Consider the following 24,888-nt stretch of genomic DNA (forward strand, 5'->3'; position numbering starts at 1 on the left):
TGACTTGTTCCCACCTTTGACTTCAATGGTGAGAACCGCTAAGGTAACTTAAGGTTACTTACGCGGTTCTTACCATTGAAGTCAATGGTGGGAACCGCTCATTGGCTGAGAGGCTTAAGGCTCGCCTCGCTCAGCCAATGAACGCTCAGGACCGGGATGTCTATAGTAAAATCCTGCCGCTGAGCAGTCATTCGGGTAGTACTGCACTATGGATCACATATAAAATTATTGTTATTAAGAATACAAAGTTTGAGACAGATACACCCTGCTGCCGTCCTAAAAGTAGTAGACAAAAAAATAAAGAAATAAGACAGCGTGGTAAGAGTAACTATTAGTCCCTTAATAAATAAATATGAATATAATCCAATTCAAAAATTCACAGAAAAAATAAAATGCGGATGCGCTAATATAGCAATTAAAACAATAGTATAAAATAAAAATAATAATAACAAAGTCCAATAAGCAATAATATGTTGTCGTGTTAGAAGGCAAAGTAATAGCCAAGCTGGAAGGAGTACCGTATATACTCGAGTATAAGCCGAGTTTTTCAGCACAAAAAATGTGCTGAAAAAGTACCCCCTCGGCTTATATTCGAGTCAAGTGTAGCGCTGACAGGACGGAGTTCGGTCAGCGCTACACACTGCCAAACACAGAGCCGCCGGAGCCGGCTCTCCCATGCAAAGCGGCCGGAGGAACGGACAGCGGCGGGACCAGGAGCGGGAGTTTAAGGTAAGTGTTTATTTTTTTTTATTCTGTTCACGTCTCTCTCTACTAGGGGGGGGGGGGGGGGGGACTACCGGGGGCACTACCAGGGGGCGATGACTACAGGGGGCACTACCAGGGGGCATTATCAGGGGGCACTACCAGGGGGCGATTACTACAGGGGGCACTACCAAGGGGCATTATCAGGGGGCGATTACTACAGGGGGCACTAAAAGGGGGGATTACCACTGGGGGAACTACAAGGGGGGATTACTACAGGGGGCACTACCAGGGGGGGGATTACTACAGGGGGCACTAAAAGGGGGGATTACCACTGGGGGAACTACCAGGGGAGGATTACTACAGGGGGCACTACCAGTGGGGGATTACTACAGGGGGCACTAAAAGGGGGGATTACTGGGGGTACTACCAGGGGGGGGATTACTACTGGAGGCACTGAAAGGGGGGATTACCACAGGGGGCACTACCAGGAGGGATTACTACTGGGGGCACAACCAGGGGGAATTACTACTGGGGGCACTACCAGCTGCTGCCATTTCCCACACTAGGCTTATACTCGAGTCAGTAAGTTTTCCCAGTTTTTTTGGGTAAAAGTAGGTACCCCGGCTTATATTCGGGTCGACTTATACTCGAGTATATACGGTATCTGTGCTGCTGCACCCAGTTTAAAAGTCCAATAAGTATAGTTTTCTAACACTTTTCTTCCTTAGAGGGATTTAATAGGGAATACCCACTGCAGGCGATGGGTATTACTAACCATCGAGAAACACGTGCAGCAGGACCGGACTCACCCTCAGCATAAGGCAGTGTGTCTTTTCTCCGCAGTGGGGGAGTAATATAGGAACTTGGAGCAGTCTGAATCCCATATCTACAGCGGTGAGTGCTCGCTATCAGTGAGCCTATCGGGGTTCCCAATTTATTAATAATAAAGGAACATTCTCCTCCTATACTCAATACCGGAGTAGCGATATTAACACTTGTTCAGCCGGATGCAACACACTCCATACACCACTGATTGGGCAGCACAGACGGTGTAATGGTTAGCATTACTGCCTCACAACACTCAGGTCATGGGTTAAATTCCCACCACAGCCCTACCTGTGTGGAGTTTGTATATTCTTCCTGTGCTTGCGTGGGTTTCCTCCGGGTACTCCGGTTTCCTCCCACACTCCAAAAATATACTGGCAGGTTAATTGGCCCCCAACAAAAAATTAACCCTAGTGTGTATGTATGCGTATGTGGTAGGGAACAAAGATTGTAAGCTCCACTGTGAATGGCCAAATATTCTCGGTCAAGCGCTGCGAAATATGTGTGCGCTATATAAATAACTGGTAAGAAATAAATACACCCTGCTATATAGCCCAGAGCTTTAACAATGGACAATAAGTGATTCAAAATTACTATACATACTTGCTCCTTTTAACAAAACTGGAAGAATTATTTGCTACTCTTTATATTTGAACTCTTGTGGATACAAATTAATGTTACACAAGTCGATACATCATTGCGGCTGTAACCCAGGACATTATGAGCTATTTTCTTGCATGGGACTATCAGGAGCCGCCACAGCGAGCCTTTTTCAGCTCACTGCATAATAGCTCTGCCTCTTCGCTCCAGCTTGTAATACACTCTCTATGGTGCTATTCCTAAACTGAACTCCCTGCTTGGGGAGATTTTTCTTTTTAGCTTCTTTGTACTTATTTTCCTGCAGTTTTAGTGGCCTATATGGAACATTATAATTTTTTAACTTGATATTTAAATTTTGTTTAAATTATGCTAGTGATAAACTCCTGTCATGACCATTGTGTATACTGTAAGGGACATCTGTATATTATATATTTGTTAACATATTTTATTAACGGATTTCAACAATATAACAAGTACTAAAAACATGACTTGTAGATCAATATCATAAATATCACAATACAGCAAAACGTTGCAATTAGGAATTAAGAGATAAATGAGATGATCAGAAAGTCATATGAGATGAACAAATATGAGATCCATAGGGGCATATTCATTTAGCCGCAGGGTTTTCCCTGCGACTAATTGCCGTCCAAAATCCCTGCGGGACAGGGAAAAGCTATTCAATGAAATAGCCTTTTTCGTAAAATCAGGACTCTTGCACATAAACACATTGATTCCGCGTAAACTGCGGACTCAATGGGTTTTTTCCCCGAACGCCGAGGTCGATTTGGTTGTTTTAACGTGGATTTTACCTCGCACCTCCATGAGCTGCGAGGTAAAGTCCGACTGCAGGGACTCGTGCGCAGGGTTTCGGGGACTCCCGCACGAGGAACACTTTCTAGGAAATCAGATATTTTTACAACCACGCTGGAAAAACTTGTAAGATGTAAATTGCTCTGAATGCAAGTTAGTCCTTTTCTATTAAGCATAGGCAAAAATAGGAGTTAATACTGATATTCTGTTTTCTCAAACTTTGTAAAATTTAAAAACTGTTGCTAAATACATTGCTGACCTTGCTTGTTATATTATTACTAGTCTATAATAAAAATAAGAACCACTTACCCACCACTAATTCAGAAAAATAGCTGTAGCTGCACAGAGATGTCAGGGTTACGGTGACTGAACCTACTACTGATATGGAAGGGGATGAAGTTGAATTACCAACCCGCACAAAACCGGCGCTCACAAGCCCAGCGCAAAAATCCCAACAAGGGTCAGGATCCTGGCTGCAGAATCTCAGCGGGTGTGATAACGAAAGGCTGGGTGGGTACACACCTAAAGATTTTCTGTCCAACCATCCAACTAGTTGATTGGTTGGAATGAAAATCTGGTAAGGTATGACAGCAAATGACAATCAGCAATTTGCTCTCAAACGCCGGAAAATGGGCAAAAACTGTTTGAACAAATTGTTTAGACCAAACATTTAAAAAACTTTTCTGAACGACTATTTTCATCTGTTTTCTGGCATTTAGGAGCAAATTGCTGATCATCAGTCCCACTCCCATACATTACCAGATTTTCATTCCAACCAATCAACTAGTTGGATGGTTGGACAGAAAATCTTTAGGTGTGTACCCAGCTTAAGTATTAGGCACTAAGGGGAGGGTTAGGGTTAGACTGTGGTGGGGGGGAGGTTTGGCTGTTGGTTGAGGAGAGTGTTAGGGTTAAACTGCAGGACCAGAGGGCTAGGGTAGGGTTACCTTATTAACCTGCAGGCGTCAGCATTTCAAAAGTCGGCATACCGTCGTCGGTATTGTATGCACTCGGGTTACCTACCCAACCCATATGGAAGTATACTGCCAAGCTGAAACAGTATGTCCCCTCCAACAACAAAACAGTGATCATATGCCTTGGGCTCTCCGAATTTTGAAAATTACACATAAAATTCCACCACACTTCTTTTTAGGTCCAAAATTAAGTAAAAATGGTTATAATGGCTGTCAAGTATCACAAATATTTGGGCTTCTCCTACTCTTGACCTCTTTCTATTTTATCCCCCAATAATCCCCTGGATTTCTTGGGAGTCAAGAGTCCAGATTTATTTTACCCACAAAAAGATGTGTGCGCGCCAGGAAGTCCTACACAGCTCCGGGCACTCTGATTAGTGAACGGATGGCGCTGTCAAATTGCCTGCGCTATTCAGAGTCCCTCAGCTGTAAAGAAATTATAACTACTGCAGGACAAAAGGTAAGTAAATATATGTATAGAATATACAACTCCAGCCAAAGGGTCAGCGAATAAACAAATGTCCACAGGAATTTATTCAAGAATCTGGCAGGCAGGAAAGAAGCTACCCACCCTTCTATTTATACAATACTTGCTACCACACTGCATTGAACAATGCGGACACTTATTTCTGAGGAGCTCAATGACTGCAAATTCCTTCAATAAGCCCGCAGGCAGGATCGGTGAGGTAGGGTCTACTCTTCCTGGAATCCATGAGAAAGAACTCAAGTGGTTATAAGTTCCTATCAAATCAATTGGCTGCATTTCCATAAAATATGGTTGTATCAATTGTGAGCAGTGATGGGTTCACCATCTCATTTGTACAAAGAAAAAGAGTAAAAATCATTTTATAGATGTGACAGCAGAACTGTAGAATGGTTTTAGATTTTTTTTATTTTTAGCTTAAAAGAAAGTGAGGCAGAAATAACAGTCACAATAACTTATATAAATAAGAGAAAATGAGAGAACGGTATAAAAAAAAAATATATAATAAAAAAAGGGAATAGAGGAAGAAACCCAACAAAGATTATTTTTCCTGGTTAGCACCATCTTAAAGAGCAAGAGCATTGAAATAAAAAACAAAAACACCACAAAGCATGAAAACGGAAAGTAAAACTAATCATTTTACACAAATAAAAATATATATATTTATATAAAACAGCACAAGTATAAACCAAAATTAAAACAAAGGAAAAAAAAATACATCAAGGGGCCACGGTCACATCTAGTCAAACTTGTCAATACTCCCCTATCACAAAGACTTCCAGATATGCAGGTGAAATAAATTTACTTTTTCCCCCAATAAAAACTTTATCCCTAATAAAAAGGAAAAGATATAAGAGTTGGTTTTCTGCTTCTGGATCAGTGCATTAACACATTGCTAGAATATTGATTAGTGAGACAGGGATGTGAGGTATTTTCGTAACCTGTGAGTCCCCCCTCACCAGTCTTCCTGCTGTAAAGGACATTAAATCTGCTGGTGGTATAGATGCATAGTAAAGGGGCAGCCCAAACAAGACAAATAAAACAAAACATAAGAACAATTGCAAAAGGGTAGCAACAGAGGAAGAGCAAGTTTAGGACCCTCCACAGCCAGGGAGAGAATGAGGCAGAGAATGAGGCAACAGTTCTGCAGTATTTGATGACCTTTACCTCTAAAGTCATAGGCATCAAGACTAGTATGTTGCTAATACTTGGGAATTTTGAGGCTCAAGTGGAGAGTTCAATGTCATTCTAGAGGAGCAACCAACAAGGTGATGGAAAAGACAAGGACCCCACATAGAATAGCACCCACAAGCAACCGGCACTGTCCATCTACTTCTGCAGAATTGGTAAAGGTGTCCGGTAGCGTGAAACATTAAGGGGATGTAGGAATGTTCTATTAGCCTTGGCTACCACAGGATGACAGGCTGTCATATAATGAATCACTCAGGGATTCAGAGTTCTCCAGTCCAGTCTGACTCTGCTCATTGTCTCGAGATTTGGCTTCACTTGTACCCTCATCACCAACTTCAGAGGTGCTAGGCGTACGGCTGCTCACGCTGCCTGGGAAACAGAGGGAGGGATGTGGATAACCAGACATGTCACAGTCCCTGTCACCTTCTGAAGGGATCTACAAGACAAGAAAAAGTAAGCAATAAATTGTTAAGTATGAAGTAAATAAACATACATTTTACTTCTTTCCATTACATAAATTATATCCAGATACAACTTCCAGTTTTAACAGAAGTCTCTCCTACCTCCCTCTTTTTCAGATTTGATCCTAAATTTTTGTTTTAAGAACTTTATTTCAATACATAGCACCCATACGGTATGCTTATATGACCTGGTTTGTGGCTATTAAACATTTGTATTTTGAAATGTACTGTACAATGGTGCACAAATATTTTCAATATGAAAAAAAAAACAACATATGTAGCTTGAAGGACTTTGAACACAGAGTAATGTGTTACTACTGCTCTCCCTTCCATGTACTGTGATTTTCCGTACCTTGCTGTTCCTCTAAGCTGCTTGACCATCTTCCTCCTTTCATCACCTTTACCTGTACCTCTTCACCTTTTGTTCCTCCCCAAATCCTCTACATTTTCCCTCCTCATCCCAATAACTGCCCCCACCATATCATACTACCTCTTCCATTACCTCCCCCTCACGTACCCCACATCCCATAGTATGCCTTCCTCATCCTACCTCACTGCCCACAATATGTTCTTCTCTCAGCCCTGTCCCCACTCAATACTCACTCTCTGCCTCTGCCCTTTTTTCCTTCTTAAATCTTGCCCCCTACTTGTGTACCTTTAAATCATGTGAATCTTATCTACATCTCCCCATTTCGCTTTCTCCTGTGCTCGCTACAATATTAGATATGGCTGCAATAAACTGGTCTCCATTTACTATCTCTTCACCTCCAATTCTCTTAACTCTCTTACCAGCACCAAGACCTCTCTCTTACTGGGGGGTCTCACCATTCACCCAAACAGACATGGAGGCCAGCAAAGCAGCAATATAACATCCTACTCTCTCTCCACTGCTGATTCTCCTGGAGCACTCTTTCCTTCACCTCCTTTTGGGCCCACTCAGTTTGCCTCTTCTATCCAGTCAGTGTTGCAGTCATCTACATTCCCCTTGACAGGTCTCATCTTCTTACACTTCTGCGATAGTACAGATTTTTCAGACTGAGCCTTCCAGTTATCTGGCCACAAGCTTCTTTCCTTTAACCTCTTCTAACTTCCTGCACCACTCCCAGCACCTAAATCCTCCCACATACACTAAAGCTTCATTTTGGTGACCTTGATCATGCAATCTAGAGTAATCTTCCTCACTTGAACTGCTCCTTCATCCTATAACTGCTCTGAAATGCACCAAACAGAGGGTCTCCCAGTATAATTTCATTCTTACAATAGCTCTTGACCAAGATTTCCATGACACCACTCACTCTCTGGTGATCTAACTGAAACCATGAGATTCCAAACAGATTTGTTGATCGCACTAACCACCTTGCGCCACTAGAGGAAATACCACTGTAATACTGACTCCCTTCTGTTCAAATTAATTCCATCATTTTACAACAAACAAACCTATTTCGAGTCTCTAATTTCACCTAGCCTTAGATTATGACCACATGTCATCTAGAAAATTGACACCTTGCCCTACAAGACCCACCGGCTTTACTCCCCCTCCCTCCTCAACACACCATGTGTTCTTTAAACTTGTCTCTGGGATCAAGGTCCATGCTCTCCTGTTACCTTCTTGCTCCACTTCTTGACCCCTATCACCTCCTATTGTACTCCAAATTATATAAGCACCTCTTCTACAACCACCTCACAAGCTTCCACTTCATTCACTCCTACCTTCACCCACTCATATCTGGGTCTGTAAATTTCGTTCCACAGAAACTATGTTTACTAAAGTCCCCAATGATCTTCTGACAAATCTAAGGGTCAGTTCTCTTCAACTTCCTGGATCTCGCTACAGTTTTTGACACTCCATTGGCCTTCATGATGTCATTTTCTCCTGGTTCACTACGTTTCAATGTAACCATTCCTACTCTGTTCCCTCCTATCCAATCTACCTGTGGGGCCCTGTAAAGCTGTCATGTGCCATCTGCTCTTTTTTCTTTGTGCATCTCCTCTCTAGGTGAACATCTTTGGTCTCCATCCCAACTTCTATGCTGATGACACTCAAGATTACCTCACCTCTCCCTGATCATTTCCCCTTTTCTCTTGTGTATCAAGCCATCTCTTTTTCTAGAGTCTCCAAACCTCCCCACATTTCTTTACATGAACAAAACTACTGTACTGGACCGGATCTGAGTTGGACGTATTAATAGATACAGATGCATCTGACAAATTTCAGCATACTGCGCATGCACCAAAGAAAGAAATCAATGACTGCGCAGGATCAGCCATATGCTTACTGATGGAGATTGCTACTACTAATAAAGTGAACAGTTTGTCTACAGACCACACTTTCCTAAACTGGGCGGTGACTGCGCATTGCACGGAACTCTTCTGTCTCGTGGGAGTGTTGTGGGCATGGAAGCAGGCTTCCTTCCTTGAACATACTGTATAGTGTGTAGATGCAGATTACACATCTCTTTCAGATGGATCTTTTGCACCCAGCATGGGGCTGTTGCAAGTCCCAATAATAATGCTGATAGAGGCGGCTTTGGATGCAAGAACCGTGGACGAGATAGGCTTCCACGTGCAGCTGCACAGATCTTTAGTATACAAAAGAAGATTCTGGCATTAGCTAAACTAATGCACAGACTGCCATTATACGGCAAAGCAAGCACAGTTGTGCCAGACTCCGAATCAGGCCCTCCTATGTCCTTCATGTCTGGGGGTAATCCTCTGATAATTCCTCTCAATCTCTTCCCACTCCAGTCTCTAGCCCAAGATTGCTGCAGCTGCTTTCAAAACATCGCCAGTTTTAAACACATCTTCACTCATCACACTACAATCATCTGGACATTTCACCTCCTGCTCTAACATTGTTTTTAAAAGAGTTTTAAACATTGGAGTCTCTCTTTTTACCTATCCTAATACCTTCTCCCCCTCCCTGCTTGTCTTGCTGGTGCATACTGTTATTAATTTATATATATATATATATATATATATATATATATATATATATATATATATATATATATATATATTTATTTTAAGTTTTTTTTTTTTTCCAAGTTTTAAATATTATTTTACTTAGCGCACAGTCACCTTAATACCTTGTTTAGATCGAACTACACTGAGCTGCTTACATATACACAGTGTAGCATACTAATATCTACATCACACTACAAAAACCTTTTTTCGCTTTCGTCTGGGCTGGGGGACACTGGACCATGGGTTGTATATGTAGGCTGGAAGGCGTGGATTTGGCACGAACACTGAAATCTAACACTCCTCCCCTCTGCTACCCCTGACTTCAGTGTAAGTTTAGTGCCTGTGGAGAGAGGCCCGTTGTTTCAGGGCTGCTATGCAGCCCTGTTTTAGCTTAGGGATGTTTTTCTTTATTTGTAATGTTATGTTTATTTTTTACTCTAGATACTGTGCGCTGCTTATAGCAGGACACGGCTGGAGTGTAAAGCGGCGGTGAGAGCCGCATCTAAAGGGGGGATGGCGCTGAGGGCTTCCCCCATTCCACACACTTCGGTCTCTGTAGAGACCGTCTGGGTCTGGGGATAGCGCGCTGCTGTTACCTGGTTGAAGTGTAGGCAGTCAGCATGGTCCTGGATGGCGGGTGCCATCTTGCCGGCAGCTCCTGTGGGGAGAGCGCCGACTACAAACTGACTGCAGGTGAGACCTACAGCAACACCACACTGGACAAGCTGATCTTGGACCTGATTAGTGCTTGGATGGAAAACCACCTGGGATACCAGGTGCTGTAGGTAAATGCGAGTCAGTCCTTTCCCCACTGAAAGGAAGGAGCAGTGAGGCTCGCTTCAGTATGACGAGGGGGGAGGAGACATGGCTGCTGTTTCCCCCGGCTCTTCAGCGGCAAAATGCAGGCTCCCAGGCATAGGCCTGAACAGTATGGAGGGAGGACAGAGCAAGCTCCTTCCCCTCTGCAGCATACAGCTAAGTAGTTTGCAGTATTACTGTAATCTGTTCTGCTTGGAATGTTTGCATATTTATTGCCACTGGTTATATTTATTAAAAAAAAAAAATGTATGTATGTATGAATGTATGTGTGTGTGTGTATATATATATATATATATATATATATATATATATATATATATATATTTTTTTTTTTTCCTTTTGTTGTTTTTTTTTTTGCGGGCTGACTGCTGTGCCAGGACAGCACAGGAAGGGGGGTGCTCTAATGACGGACAAAGTCCACAAAGGGCCAGAACCCCAATGTGGCTATATTTTTTACATGTGCCCAGTGTCAGGCTAAATTGCCGTGAGGACAACTAGATGCAGGAGCTTTGTTTATGGACTGTCAGTTGGGGCCTACGTGTGCGCAGCCAGCTGGGGGAGCCACTCCGCTTACGGAGGAGCCGGCATGGGCTCAGACTATGAGCCGTTCACTCTCTGACCTGGTGACGTTGCTCCGCCATAGAGCGGAATTAGCCCAAGTAGCGCCAGCGCCTGTTTTGCCCTCACCGCCTGCTGTTGCAGGGGGTGGTAACCAGGGTCCTGATCCTCCTTGGGTCCGTACCATGAAGCACTCGGCGGTAGGGTTGAGAAAGTATTGGCCTTTATGGAACGCTTCTTTGAGGAGTCTAAACTACGCACTACGCATAAGCGGCCTCCTCCATCCAGTGTCTTGTTGGAGTCAGATCCCGAGGGGGAGGAAAAAGAGGCGGAGGGTGAACTCCAAGAGGAGGTTCTGCCCGACGAGGAAGGTTCAGACTCTGCGTCAAGTCAGGGCGTAGAGGACCTTATTATGGCAGTACGACAGTCTTTGGACTGTCCGGACCTTGACGCCTCAGCTAGGGCGGAAGGGCCGTTTAAGCGGAGGCGTAAGAGGGTCGTTTGTTTGCCAGTGTCTCAGAATCTTTCAGATCTGGTAGAGGAAGCCTGGAAGACCCTGGATAAAAAGTATGCTACTTCTCGTAAATTTGGAGCCCTTTATCCCTTTCCACAGGAGCAGGTCGCTAAGTGGGAGCTGCCTCCAAGACTGGATGCGGCTGTGGCTCGTTTAGCAAAGCACACGGCTCTGCCAGTCCAAGAGGCGGCCTCCTTTAAGGTTCCACTGGACAAAAAATTTATAGGGATACCTTAGGAGTATTTTTATGGGCGCCGTAGTGGTTATTTGCCCATTATTGGCATCTGCATGGGTCTCTCGAGCCATGGAGAAATTGGCTGACAAATTACAGGCAGGCCTTGCAGATGACTCATCCAGAGAGGACTTACTGGTACTGGCAGAACAGATACGTGCGGCTGCAGACTGTGTGTGTGAGGCCGCACAAGATGGTGCGCAAATTTCCTCTAGAGTCTCAGCCACGGCAGTCGCGGCACGCAGAGCACTCTGGCTTCACGCCTGGGAGGTGGACGCCGAATCTAAACGCACTTTAGAGTCTCTGCCTTTTTGTGGAAACATCCTGTTCGGTTCTGAGCTTGATATTATTATATCCCAGGTGACAGGTGGAAAGAGCACTTTTCTGCCTGTGGTGCCCCAGAAGCTAAAGGGCTCACGTTTCCGAGACTTCCATTCTTCCTTTCGAGGAAGGGGAACAATTAGAGGTCAGGGGGACCGAGGACACTTTTCCCAGTAGGGGTTCTGCCCCCAGGTTAGATTCTCCGGCACATTCAGGCGCCCGGGTGCTAGGGCATCTGAGAAGTCAACTACCTGACAGGATCTCAGCCCATTCGGTCTCAGGGAAGGTAGGGGGCAGTCTCCTTTTCCGAGACAGGTGAGAAGCTTCGGGAGTAGATGCCTGGGTAAGGGACACTGTCTCCTGAGGTTATGTGATCGACCTAAGGGGGCAGCTGCCACAACGTTTCTTCGCTACAGCATTACCCAGGGAGCCGGAGAAGAAACGGGCCTTAAACTAGGCTACCAGTTCCCTCTGTTCAGAAGGGGTTATAGTAGTTCCTGTTCCACAATCTCAACAGGAACAGGAGTTTTACTCCAACTTGTTCCTAGTCCAGAAATCCAACGGCACTTATCAGCCGATTTTGAATCTACGTGCCTTGAATGCCAGCCTGTGGTTGGATCGGTTTCACATGGAGTCGCTCCAATCAGTGATCCAGGGTATGTCGGCAAACGAGTTTCTGACGTCTATCGACATCAGAGATGCATATCTCCACATACCGATTTGGGCGGGGCATCAGTCTCTACTCAGGTTCGTGGTCGGAAGAGCCCATTACCAGTTTCAGGCTCTGCCGTTCGGTTTGGCTACAGCTCCGCGGGTCTTCACAAAGATCATGGCAGCAATGGCAAGCTTACTGCATTCCGAGGGAATAACGGTGATTCCCTATTTGGACGATTTGCTAGTAAAGGCGGATTCCGCTGCCAAACTTCAGCTCCACCTGGATCACACGGTGCAGGTGTTACAGCATCATGGGTGGATACTGAATCTCGAGAAGAGTCACCTCAGGCCGTGCCAATGTCTGATGTTTTTGGAGGTGATCTTCGATACAGCACTAGAAAGTGTTTTCTTGCCTGATCCCAAAGCCCGGGCCCTTCAGGACCTTGTCAGGAAAGTGCTGTCTGCCCCTCGGCCATCAGTTTGGCTGGGCATGAGGTTATTGGGCACGATGGTCTCTACCTTCGAGACCATCCAGTACGGCCGCTTCCATTCACGGATTCTCCAGTGGGAGATTCTCCGGAGTGGACAGGCCGCTCAGACGACCTTTCTTCTCAGTTGCTGGTTCTGTCAGACAGCACTCGTCAGTCACTTCGCTGGTGGCTGATTACCGGTCACCTTCTCCAGGGTCAGTCCCTGGTGACTCCCAACTAGATTATTGTCACCACAGACGCAAGTCTCAGAGGTTGGGGAGCGGTGATGGAGAACCTCTGTCTCCAGGGGACCTGGTCGTCATCAGAAATAGGTTTCCCAATAAATATGCTGGAGCTCCGGGCCATTTATCGGGCACTGTGCGGGGTTCAGGCCCTCCTGGCGGGCCTACCAGTGAGGATCCAATCAGACAATGCCACGGCATTGGCATATGTAAACCAACAGGGCGGAACCAAAAGCACACTTGCCATGGCAGAGGCAAGTCTCATTCTCTCTTGGGCGGAGACGTTCCTCCCGGCAATTTCAGCAGTCTTCATACTGGGGGTGGAGAATTAGGAGGCAGACTACCTCAGAAGGACTACATTCCTGCCAGGGGAGTGCTCTCTCCACCCGGAGGTTTTCCAGCAGCTGATCCAGAGATGGGGGCTGCCGAAGGTGGACCTGATGGCGTCTCGCCACAATTGCAAGGTCCCTCGATTTTGTGCAAGGTCCAGAGATCCTTTGGCATTTGCAGTAGATGCCATGACAGTTCCCTGGAGCTTCCGTCTGGCATACATTTTTCCTCCAATTCCCATGTTACCAAGAGTACTCCGTCGAGTCAGGGAGTAGCAGGTTTAAGTCATCCTAGTGGCTCCAAACTGGTCGCGCCGGTCGTGGTTCACCACGGTTCTCAGGCTAGCCGCAGGGCCGGGTTGGAGTCTGCCTCTGCATCCAGATCTTCTGCTACAGGGACCATTTTGTCACGAGGGCCTACCTCAGTTGACTTTAATGGCCTGGTTGTTGAGCCCGGGCTCTTGAAGGCCAGGGGTTTTTCCCCTTCAGTCATCAGGACCATGCTCCGGCTGCGGAAGCAGGTTTCCGCGCAGAACTACCACAGGGTTTGAAAAACCTATATTGTGTGGTGTGAGCAGCGCGGACTACATACTGCCCAGTTCCGCCTGCCAAGGTTTTTAGCATTTCTGCATGGCGGTCTTATGGCTTCAATCTTTGAAGGTACAGATTTCAGCTCTTTCCATTTACTTTCAGCTGCGTCTGGCTCTCCTCCCAGAGGTGCAGACTTTATTTTACAGGGGGTCTTGCGAATACAGCCTCCGGTTCAACCACCAGTAGCGCCATGGAATTTGCCCGTGGTTCTGTCGGCTCTGGAATCCGTGGACCTTCGGTTCGTAACGTGGAAAGTGGTTTTTCTGATGGCCATTGCCTCGGCGGGTCTCTGAGTTGGGGGCCTTGTCCTGCAAACTACCTTTTCTTGTTTTCCATGACGATAACGCTGTGCTCAGGACGGTTCCTTCTTTTCAACCGAAAGTGGTTTCATCTTTCCACTTAAACCAGGAGATTTATTTCTCATCTTCAGAGTCCTCAGGGGACAAGGACGATCTGTCACTGTTGGATGTTGTCAGGCCCTACGCATTTATTTAGACAGAACTTCGTTCTTACGTAAGACGGACTTTATTGGTTCTCTATGACGCCCACAAATGGGGCTGGCCAGCCACAAAACAGACCATTGCAAAATGTCTCCGCTCAGTGATTTCAAGGGCTTACTCAGAGGTGGGGCGCCCGGCACCAGCTAGGGTGTTGACTCATTCCACTAGGGCCGTGGCGGCCTCCTGGGGGGCGCGTCACGGGGCCTCGGCTGAACAGGTTTGTCGCGCAACTAACTGGTCCTCTGTCCACATTTGTGCGGTTCTACAGGTTTCATGTTTTTGCCTCCGGGGACGCCCATTTTGTGAGTACAGTTCTCCGGTCGGGCAATCTGAGCATACCCTCCCATGGGGGCGGCTTTTGAACATCCCATGGTCCAGTGTCCCCCAGCCCAGATGAAAGAGAAAATAGGATTTTTGGGTACTAACCGTTGAATCCTTTTCTCTGAGTCAGGCTGGGGGACAGTGTCTTCCTTCCCTCACGTTCAGCGGTATTGAGTATGAATTATAATTTTGGGTCATATTGACCATCAATTTCATTTTTATTTTTCAGAGTGACAGTGTCACTGAGTATTGCTTCTCCTTATCAGGCACTTTTGAAGTTGTACTGAAGTCAGGGGTTGCAGAGGGGAGGAGTTATAGATTTCAGTGTTAGTGCCAAATCCACGCCTTCCCAACTACAACTCCATGGTCCAGTGTACCCCAGCCTGACTCAGAGAAAAGGATTCAACGGTAAGTACCCAAAAATCCTATTATTCTCTATCTCCACTCTGACTTCCAATACTGCAGCATACTCCTGCTTAGACTCCCTTTCACTCTACTCTCACTACTTCAATTATTCCACAAGACAAGACTATTCCTCTCTCACCTCACTACTGCCTCCCAGCTTGACCAATAACTTCATTGGCTCCCTATCCCTAAGGAATCCAATTCAAACTACTCACCATTACCTACAAACCTCAGTCTCTCCTTCCCCCTCTACAAATATTAACTTAATCCATTCCACATTCTCCAACACCCTCTCTGCCTTTCAATGACTGATGTCTCAATTCCCTACTGATAACTACATCACAATCCCACTTCTCCCATGCCTCCACAAACCTTTGGGATGCACATTTAATCCAATAAGACACTCCAAAACCACCTAAAGCTTTAAACACTGCTTAAAGTCCATCAGTCTTCCTTCTAACTCCAACCCTACCAGTCTTCCTCATAACTTCAACCCCGATGGCCCAGACTACTCACATTCTCACTTTGTGTCACCCAGTCATGTCTTGATATTGCTCTTCCACAATAGAATGTAAGCCTTCCTTATGTTGTCTTGTCTGCTCCCATCATGTCCACCTGTGTGCCCTTGTCTGGCTCGTGCATGTTCAATAAGACATCTGATAAATACCCTACCTGTTACTTCTTTTGCACAGTTTTATGCTTCCTGTATGTCCAGTACTGTGTCTGTTAGTCCTCTAGGTCTTTGTTATAAGCTCTACTTCCCCACTGTATGGCGCTGCAAATCTTTGTAGCACCTTATATGTAAAGGATTCTAATGGTCTGTATTACACAGTTAGGGGAAGGGGTGATTCAAATCAGTGTGATGTGCCACCAGACATCACCATAATGTCTGTCGGGTCACACGGCACGCAAATTGCGCTCAGTTAGCAAATATACTGTTTCCAAAGTGCCTTTATAGTTCTGGAGGCACTTTGTGGCTATTGTATAGAATTGAGTTCAGTGGCAACGCAGGATTTTGAAAGGGGGGTTTCCAAATCCTTGGTTACCGGAACCAATGAAAAAACATCTGGCCACAATAAATAGACAGACAGATAGAAACAGCTTACACAGGATTTAGGACCACTACAGTAAAATATACCACTCAGCCTATGACGGGGTACACACACACACACATACACACACTGACTGACACAGACACACACCTCTATCACTAAAAAACATGATTACAGCAGGCAAATAAATACAGCCAGAATGATTTATTAAAGACCTTCCTCCCCCAGTAGTGGTTACCCCTTTGCAGTGCCCCCAGTAGTAGTCCCCCCTATGCAGTGCCCCCAGTAGTGACCCTTATATAGTGCCCCCAGTAGTCCCCCCTTTGCAGTGCCCCCAGTAGTAGTCCCCCCTATGCAGTACCCCTTATATAGTGCCCCAGTAGTAGTCCCCCTTGCAGTGCCCCCAGTAGTAGTCCACCCAGTAGTGTCCCCAGTAGTAGTCTCCCTATTCAGTGCCCCCAGAAAAAGCCACCCCCCTATAGTGTGCCACCAGTAGCGACCCCCCCTATACAGTGCCACCAGTAACGGCCACCCCTCTATACAGTGTCCCCAGTAGCAGCCCCCCTATACAGTGCCCCTAGTAGCGCTCACTCCCCTATACAGTGCTCAAAGTAGCGGCCACCCCCCTATACAGTGCCCCCAGTAGCGCCCCCCCTATGCAGTGCCAGTGCCCCTTACACATACACACACAAAAACCAAAACACAACTTACCTGAATCCCCGCTCCTGCCGCGACCACCGATATTCGCTCCTCCCGGCCCACTCTGCACTATTGGAGAGACGTCATGATGTCTCCCTCATCAACCGCTGCAGGAGAGCCAGAAGAGCGGAGCGCATGAGTGAGCTCCAGTCGGCTCCTTCCGTGGAAACAGCAGCCAATGAGAGTGTGTCTGACACTCATCGGCTGCTAAAATAAATACATCGCCGAGTAGTACGAGCGTACTACCCGGTGCCGGAGGCGGTGTGCTTGTTTGTGTGTAGTGCGGACCACACTCACTGCGGTCCGCACTACACTTAGTGATCGGCGGGAAGGGGGGGGGGGGGGATTATGGAAACAAAGAAACACCCCCTCTGACGCGTCTAGAGTTGCCCAGCTTAATGTTTGTTTTTTTTTACATTTAAATTCAAATCAGTTTTACGAAAAACGGCGGTAAATCATTATATAAAAAGGCAGAGTATATTGCAATATCTGTCACTACAAGTTCCATTTAAGAAATCACTTAAACCCAATATGGTTGTAGATTCAGAAACATCAACAGATTGCACTCAGGGTTGAGTATGAAATCCTGGCACTTGGGATGCCACCTGTCAATAAACCGACAGAGGCTTGCTGATGCAGACAATCCTGACAGAGGAACCCTGCCCTGTTCACCCCCTAACCCTGACCCTCCTTTCCTGTATCTTAACACTAACCTTCCCTACCCCGCCCCCTAACCCTCCCAGTTACTGTCTAAACCTAACCCTCTCCCTTTACTGCCTAACCCTAACCTAACCCCCTTAATGCCTAACGCTAACCTTCTCCCCCAGGGGTGCCAAACCCGCCCCTGTCCACAGCCTAACCCTAACCTCCCCCCTCTCGCAGCCTAACCCTAAGTCCCCTCGTGGTGCCTAAACCTAACCCTCCCCCCCTGCAGCTAACAGGTAACCCGCCCCGCTATACTTACCATCGGGATGCCGGCTGTCGGGATTCTGGCATCAGCATTTCCACTCATGTCAGGATTCCAGCGCCGGTCTTATGCCCGTGATTCAGGATTTTGGCATCCCGGCCATAGGTTTCTTAACTACATCCCCTCATATACATTGCTACACATGCTCATTAATTTGTAAAATCAGGTATTATAATACTTTATTTAGATGGTTCCACAAGGGGTGCACAGTGCCTTAGAATGTACATAAACAAAAACTGTATGAACAAAACAAGAAAAAAGTGACTTACAGTATAGAACATTGCGGGACATGGACATGGGGTATAAACATTGCTGCATCAGCAGTCATAATACAGAAAAAAGAAGCAGGGCGGCATAAACCCAAGGGTTTGGTGCCGTTGTAGGCAGTGGTGAGGAGATGATGGTATAAGTGATGGAGAGAAAAACACATGAGGGACAAGGACACTACTTGTGAGAGGTTACAATTTAAAAAGGAAAATGCAGACAGACGGGGGTTTCACAGGGGGGAGAGACAGTAGGCATGGGGCAGTGGGTTAGGATGAGTCCTCGAAGGCTTTGTTGAAGAAATGGGTCTTGAGAGCCAGTATGAAGTTTTGTAGAGAGGCGGAGAGAGAGAGAGTTCCAGTGGTATGGAGCAGCAGGGGCAAAAAGTCAGAGGCAGGAGAGGGAGCAAGTAATCAGTTGAAAGGAGAGGCAATATTCATTTGAGGAGCGAAGAAGCCGGTTCGGGAGTGTAAAGGGAGATAAGATCAGAGATGTAAATAGGAGAGGAGTTAGCAAGGGCTTTGTACTTTACGGCCGTATTCAATTAGCGGCGAAAAGTCGGAATCCGTGGAAAAGTATCCGGATGACGTCATTTCGCCAGGTGGAAAAGTATTGCCATATTCAATTGCAAACACTTTTTGTGTACGCAAAAACGCAAAGCAATGTAATAGGCAAAAAAGATATGCCTATGAATAGGAGGGCGAGAAGAAGTGCAAAATCTCTATTTTGGGATGCAAAGGTGGGGAAACCACTCTGCATCCTTGGGACAGCCCCCCCAAAGGATAACTGCGTCAAAAAATCCCTGTAATAAAATGTGGAATACCCCAAAAAATGACTTTGTACCCTAACTTTGTACTTTTTGCCCCCATTTTCAAACTTAAACAAATAGCTAAATAGACTTTTGGGGGGTCTGCAAGTATGGAGGTGGTGTTTTTTGATTGCAGGTGCTTACAACTGTTATGTTTTTCACAATTTTTTAAACTTCACTTTTGAGACTTTAAAATATGCTAGCACCCATTTTCACGTACCCCAAATTTGACAGGACAACTTATTTTCACGAAAAAAACCTGCTTAATGCTATTCTTCACCATTTGTGCAAAAATGTAAAATTTAAGCAAATGACTGCCAAAAAAAACCCCCAAATAGCTTCAGTAGGGCTAATCGGGGACTTCTATATTGAACCCCAATGTTAGTGCATCTTTTGGGGGGCCTCAGGCTTAAATCTCCATATTTGACAGCACTTTCTGTAGGTTTGTGTTTCTCTGGCCCGACTTTTCGCTTCCTTTGGAATTGAATACAGCGAATAGCGGGGATGCGCCCGATAAGTTTCCGCGGCCAAAACACGCGATATAGGCGGAAAGTACTTTCCACCATCAGCGGCGAAATTATCGCGGCTAATTGAAAATGGGCCTTAGTGTTAGAAGTTTGAATTGGTTTCTGAAAGGGAAGGCGAGCCAGTGTAAGGCTTGTAGGAGAGGCGAGGCAGATGTAGTAAATTTGGAGAAGACGACGAGCCGGGTAGCTGCATTGAGGACAGATTGCAGTGGAGAAAGATGGGAGACAGGGAGGCCAGAAAAAAAGGTTACAATAGTCCAGTCAGGAAATTATCAGTGAGTTGATGAGGGTCTGATCCTGGATATATGTTTGAGGTGGAAACTGCTCGACTGTAAAAGGTACTAGGTGTGTGGTTTGAAGGAGACGGAGCAATCAAGAATGAATTTCAATATATCATACTTGCAGGCTAGAGGAAATGGTGGTGCTGTCAATAGATAATGAAATTGAGGTTATTCGGAAGGATGGGAATATTATCAGCTCAGTCTTAGACATGTTAAGTTTAGAAAAGAGCTAGGACATCCAGGAGGAAATAGAGAGACAGCTGGAGATATGAGTGAGGAGAGAGTGGGAAAGGTCAGGGGAGGAGAGGTCTGAATGTCATCAGTATAGAGATGATATTTGGAGGTCAAAAGAGCTGTTGAGCTCACCTGAAAAGTATGTATAAAGGGAGAATAGAAGAGATCCAAGATCATAACCTTGGTCGACACCTACTGGTAGAGGAAGTGAATGAGAAGTGGAATCATGAAAGAAGACATAGAAAGAACATTCAGAGAGGTAGGTAGGCAGCCAGGGAAGTGCAGTATCAGGCAAACCGAGGAAGTAAAGGTTTCAGGTGGAGAGGGTGGTCCAAGTATAACAGGATGGTTATAAAGGTGCCAGAAACCATGGTTGGCTGAGGATGTTGGGGGAAGATGGTGGAGTGGGCGTGAATGGAGTTGTGGTGACAGTTCTAGTACTATATTACATTAAAACCTTATTATGGTAGCACCTGGGATTAAGGTCAATTTCCTGTGTGCATTCTGATACGACTTTACAAGGCTGCACTTAAGCCCATCTGAAAGCTATCCCTCTGCATCTCCACCACCTAGTAAGTCTTAATGCAAAGTTTGTTTTTGCGACTCAATAAATTTATGTACCGCCATGGCCAAAAGTTGAGAATGACAGAAGTATTGTTTTTCACAAAGTCTGCTGCTTCAGTTTTTATGATGGCAATTTGCATATACTCCAGAATGTCATGAATAGTGATCAGGTGAATGGCAATTAATTGCAAAGTTCCTCTTTGCCATGACAATGAACTTAATCCCAAAAAAACAAAAACATTTCCAATGCATTTCAGCCCTGCCACAAAAGGACTAGCTGAACTCACGTCAGTAATTCTTTCGTTAAACACAGGTGAGAGTGTTGACAAGGACAAGGCTGGAGATCACTCTGTCATGCTGACTGAGTAATGGTGCGTACACACGGGACGATCGTCAACAATTACGATATCGTTGTTCGATCTCCTGAGTGTGCTGGATGATCGATATCGATCACCATGTACCTACCAACAACTATGACGACCCGCAATCAACGATTGTGGATACCTATAGTAACTTGCTCGATATCAAGCAAGTTGACATGCATGCACGGGCGATGGTCGATATCGACCATACGTGCCCGCGCATCGCAGGTCGTTGGTGAGTTTGTAGAGTCCTAAAAATTAAAGATTTAAATGATAGCGATATCGTTATCATTCAAATCGCTCATTTATATCGCTCCGTGGGTCTGCACCATTAGAACAACAGACTGGAAGCTTTAAAAGGAGGGTGGAGCTTGAAATCATTGTTCTTCCTCTGTCAACCATGGTCAACTGAATGGAAACATGTGCAGTCATCATTGCTTTGCACAAAAAGGGCTTCACAGGCAACAAGGCTATTGCTGCTAGTAAGATTACATCTAAATCAACCATTTATAGGATCACCAAAACTTCAAGGAGAGCTGTTCTATAGTTGTGAAGGCGGCTACAGGGCGCCCAAGAACATCCGGAAAGGACCATCTCCTAAAGTTGAGTCAGCTGCGGGATCGGGGCACCACCAGTGCAGAGCTTGCTCAGGAATGGCAGCAGGCAGGTGTGAGTGCATCTTCCCGCACAGTGAGGCGAAGACTTTTGGAGGATTGCCTGGTGTCAAGAAGGGCAGCAAAGAAGCCTCTTCTCTCCAGGAAAAACTTCAGGGACAGTCTGATATTCTGCAAAAGGTACAGGGATTGCACTGCTGAGGACTGGGGTAAAGTTATTTTCTCTGATGAATCCCCTTTCAGCTTGTTTGGGGCATCTGGAAAAATGCCTGCCCAGAGAAGGAAAGGTGAGTGCTACAATCAGTCCTGTGTCATGCCAACAGTAAAGCATCCTGAGGCCATTTATATGTGGGGTTGCTTCTCAGCCAAGAGAGTGAGCTCACTCACAATTTTGCCTAAGAACACAGCCATGAATAAAGAATGATACCAAAACATCCTCCATGAGCAACTTTTCCCAACCATCCAAGAACAGTTTGGTGATGAACAATGCCTTTTCTACCATGATAGATCACCTTGCCATAAGGCAAAAGTGATAACCAAGTGGCTCGGGGAACAAAACATCGAAATTTTGAGTCCATGGCCAGGCAACTCCCCAGACCTTAATCCCATTGAGAATTTATGGTCAATCCTCAAGAGGCGAGTGGACAAACAAAAACCGACAAATTCTGACAAACTCCAAGCATTGATTAGGCAAGAATTGGGCGCCCATCAGTCAGTATGTGGCCCAGAAGTTGATTGACAGCATGCCAGGGTGAATTGTAGAGGTCTTGAAAAAGAAGGGTCAACACAGCAAATATTGACTGTTTGCATAAACCTAATGTAATTGTCAATAAAATCCTTTGACACTTATGAAATCCTTGTAATTTTACTTCAGTCTACCATAGTAACACCTGACAAAAAGGTATAAAAACACTGAAGCAGCAAACTTTGTAAAAACCAATACTTTTGTCATTCTCAAAACTTTTGGCCATGGCTGTATACTGTAGTAGTAGTTGCAAAGTGAAGAGGCTGTGGAACCATGGTTAAAGTGAAAAGTTACTGAAGCAATGCTACCTCTACTTTATCAAATGGCCTTTTAAATGTTCAGAGGTATGTAGATACATTTGCTGCAACCCATTTATTCATGGAAGGTTTTTAAAATAAACACAATATTTTATCAATTTGTCCATCCAGTAAAGGGGGGAGATAATTTCTTTGGGATTTGCGTTAGTCAAAACTATTTGGAGCAGGTCCGTATAAAAACCTTCTACTGTGTGGGTAAGGTGTGGCATCTCACTGGAGAAGGACATGGTAGTTGAAGTAGTGCAAGGGAACGGGGACTGGGTTGGAGCGAAAATATGCTACAAGTTGTTAATTCTAAACCATGGTTCAAACCTAGAAAAACTACTCTGTAACTTGAACACTCCTTGCAGACATTGGTTAAAACGGCAGTTTCATGTCCAGGAAGAACAGAAGGGGTTGTTACTGCGGGAACTGGGACATTGAAAATCATAAAACATTCTATAACTATTGTGAAAGTAACGGCTAGAAACTGCACTTTATGGGGCATATTCAACTGGGTGCGAGGTTTACACGAGGTAAATAACCTTGCACCCAATTTTGGATTACCACAGGTATGCACGCTCCCGATACCCTATAAAAAAAAAAATGGTGTTTTCAGCTCTGAAAAGCCAGCGCCGAGTAAAAAATAATAAATTACACTAAGCTGCCCCAGGGTCTCCATGGCTCCCGGTGGCCTATCCTCCATCTTGTCACTGGGGAGGGAGTTGCTGGGAGTCCCAGGGGCTGCTGGGAGATTTAGGTCTCCCTGCGCCCATTGCAGGGGGGGAGCATACGGGCACACACACACTTGACATACTCACCGCTGCTACAGGAGACTGGATCTCGACGTTGGAGGGAGAAGACAGCTCTTTGGAAGGGGAGTATGACTGACTAATTAAGCAAATTGGAAACTTCCCAAGTAGACATTAGGAGGGGTGCCGCTGGCGTCCCAGAGCATTTTCCTACCATTTTTGCTAAAACTGTGGATTTTAGGAAAAATTGGTCGTGCTCTGGAGGTGCGCAAAAAAACCTCCCGATGCTCCAAAAAATCAAATACCCCGCAATAATTGAATAGCAAAAATCTTGCACCTTCAGGCAAAACTCTGCGGGTGCTGATTTTTGCTATTCTCGCCCCTAATTGAATATGTCCCTGAATGTAGCAAGGAAAATTAATCAAGTGTCAAGGCAAGTTATTGTTCTCATGCCTCCCATATTGGATTTGTATTTATTCTGGGTGCAGGCAGGCGGTGGTGCATTCAGAGCATATGGTCACTCCTGCCGTACCAATTTCTTTTCTACTCAGCTGTGAGTCTAACTAAACCTGTTTGAATTTTAAGGGGGTGATATGGATGGAGAGGGGTTGGGTATGAGATGCCGCCGGTCAGAATACAGACAGCGGCATCCACGCAGTCAGAATCCCAACACTACAGGGTAAGGTCCCTAATGTTAACCCTTATCCCTAAACCTCTTTCTTTGGTGCCGAACCCTAACCTCCCTCTTCCCGCACCCTAAACCTATCCCTTCCCTCCTTAGAAAAAACCCTAACAAGTTCAATTATAGCTTTTTCTCATAGGTTTTCTTAAAAAAAAAAAGTCGGTAATACTGGGTTTGGGATGCGCTTCGGGGTGGTGGTGGTGTTGTGGGATATAGGAGAGAGAGAGGGGGAGGGAGAGAGAGAAAGAGAGAGGGAGAGGGAGAGCCTCCATTATTTCTGTTCTACCACAACACACAGCCATCTGCTCCCCCCAACCTCCCCCCGTTTTTTTCCCTCCTCCCTCTCCCCACCAATACACACACACACAACCAAGGAGCGCACGTACCCTCCAATCTTAACATATCTTTCTTAAAAAATAACCCAGGGTCTTAATACAATTAGTTCAGTTGACCTATCAAGTAGAAGTTTCCTTTATGTCCCGTACGTGACATGGAATGTTCCTTTTATAATGGGTCCCGATGAATTTGACCTTTTTTTTGGGGGGGGGGGGGGGGAATTTGTCAGTTAAGTGGTTAAACACATGACATGCCATTGTAATAACTTCCATGTAGATATATTTATGGCATACTTGCCAACTCTCCCTGATTGTCAGGGAGACTACCAGAAATAGTAGCAATCTCCCTGACTCCCTGAAGAGTCTAGTAATCTCCCTGATTGCACCTTGCCCCCATTATGAAGCGGTTATATAACAAAAAAAACAGAGATCTATACATTCAAATGGCATCATTAGTATCATTTCCCTGCATTGGTTATAAGGCATAATGATTCCTATGGCTACATGCATTTTTTGAAAAGTATCAGTGTGTTTTCATTAACATGTAGATCTTTCCAACTGCTTTGGGGCTCATTTACATTTGTATGTAAATTAATTTTATGACACGCCCCTCAGATGTATCAGTACACGCCCACTTTAGCGCCGCACTCATGGGTGGTGCTTTCCCAATCTCCCTGAAATGCTTTTTCTAAGGTAGGCAAGTATGATTTATGACAGCCCATATATTCTGGGA

At 45.4% G+C, this 24,888-nt stretch overlaps 1 protein-coding gene and 1 pseudogene across 3 annotated transcripts in view; one reads left to right on the forward strand and one right to left on the reverse strand.

Moving 5' to 3' along the window:
* Nucleotides 1-4,791: 4,791 nt before the first annotated feature.
* Nucleotides 4,792-24,888, reverse strand: part of NCKAP5L (NCK associated protein 5 like) — an 89,100-nt gene continuing 69,003 nt past the window's right edge. For all 3 annotated transcript variants that reach the window (XM_088447759.1, XM_088447626.1, XM_088447690.1), the window contains exon 13: nt 4,792-6,028. In XM_088447759.1, the coding sequence (XP_088303885.1) occupies nt 5,798-6,028 (231 nt within the window). In that variant the 3' untranslated portion in view covers nt 4,792-5,797. The remainder of the gene's footprint in view (nt 6,029-24,888) is intronic.
* LOC148543278 (uncharacterized) lies at nt 12,291-13,621 on the forward strand (annotated as a pseudogene).

Source organism: Taudactylus pleione, unplaced genomic scaffold (genome assembly GCF_031769625.1).
Source record: "Taudactylus pleione unplaced genomic scaffold, aTauple2 ptg000005l, whole genome shotgun sequence".
In the NCBI taxonomy this organism is placed as follows: Eukaryota; Metazoa; Chordata; class Amphibia; order Anura; family Myobatrachidae; genus Taudactylus; species Taudactylus pleione.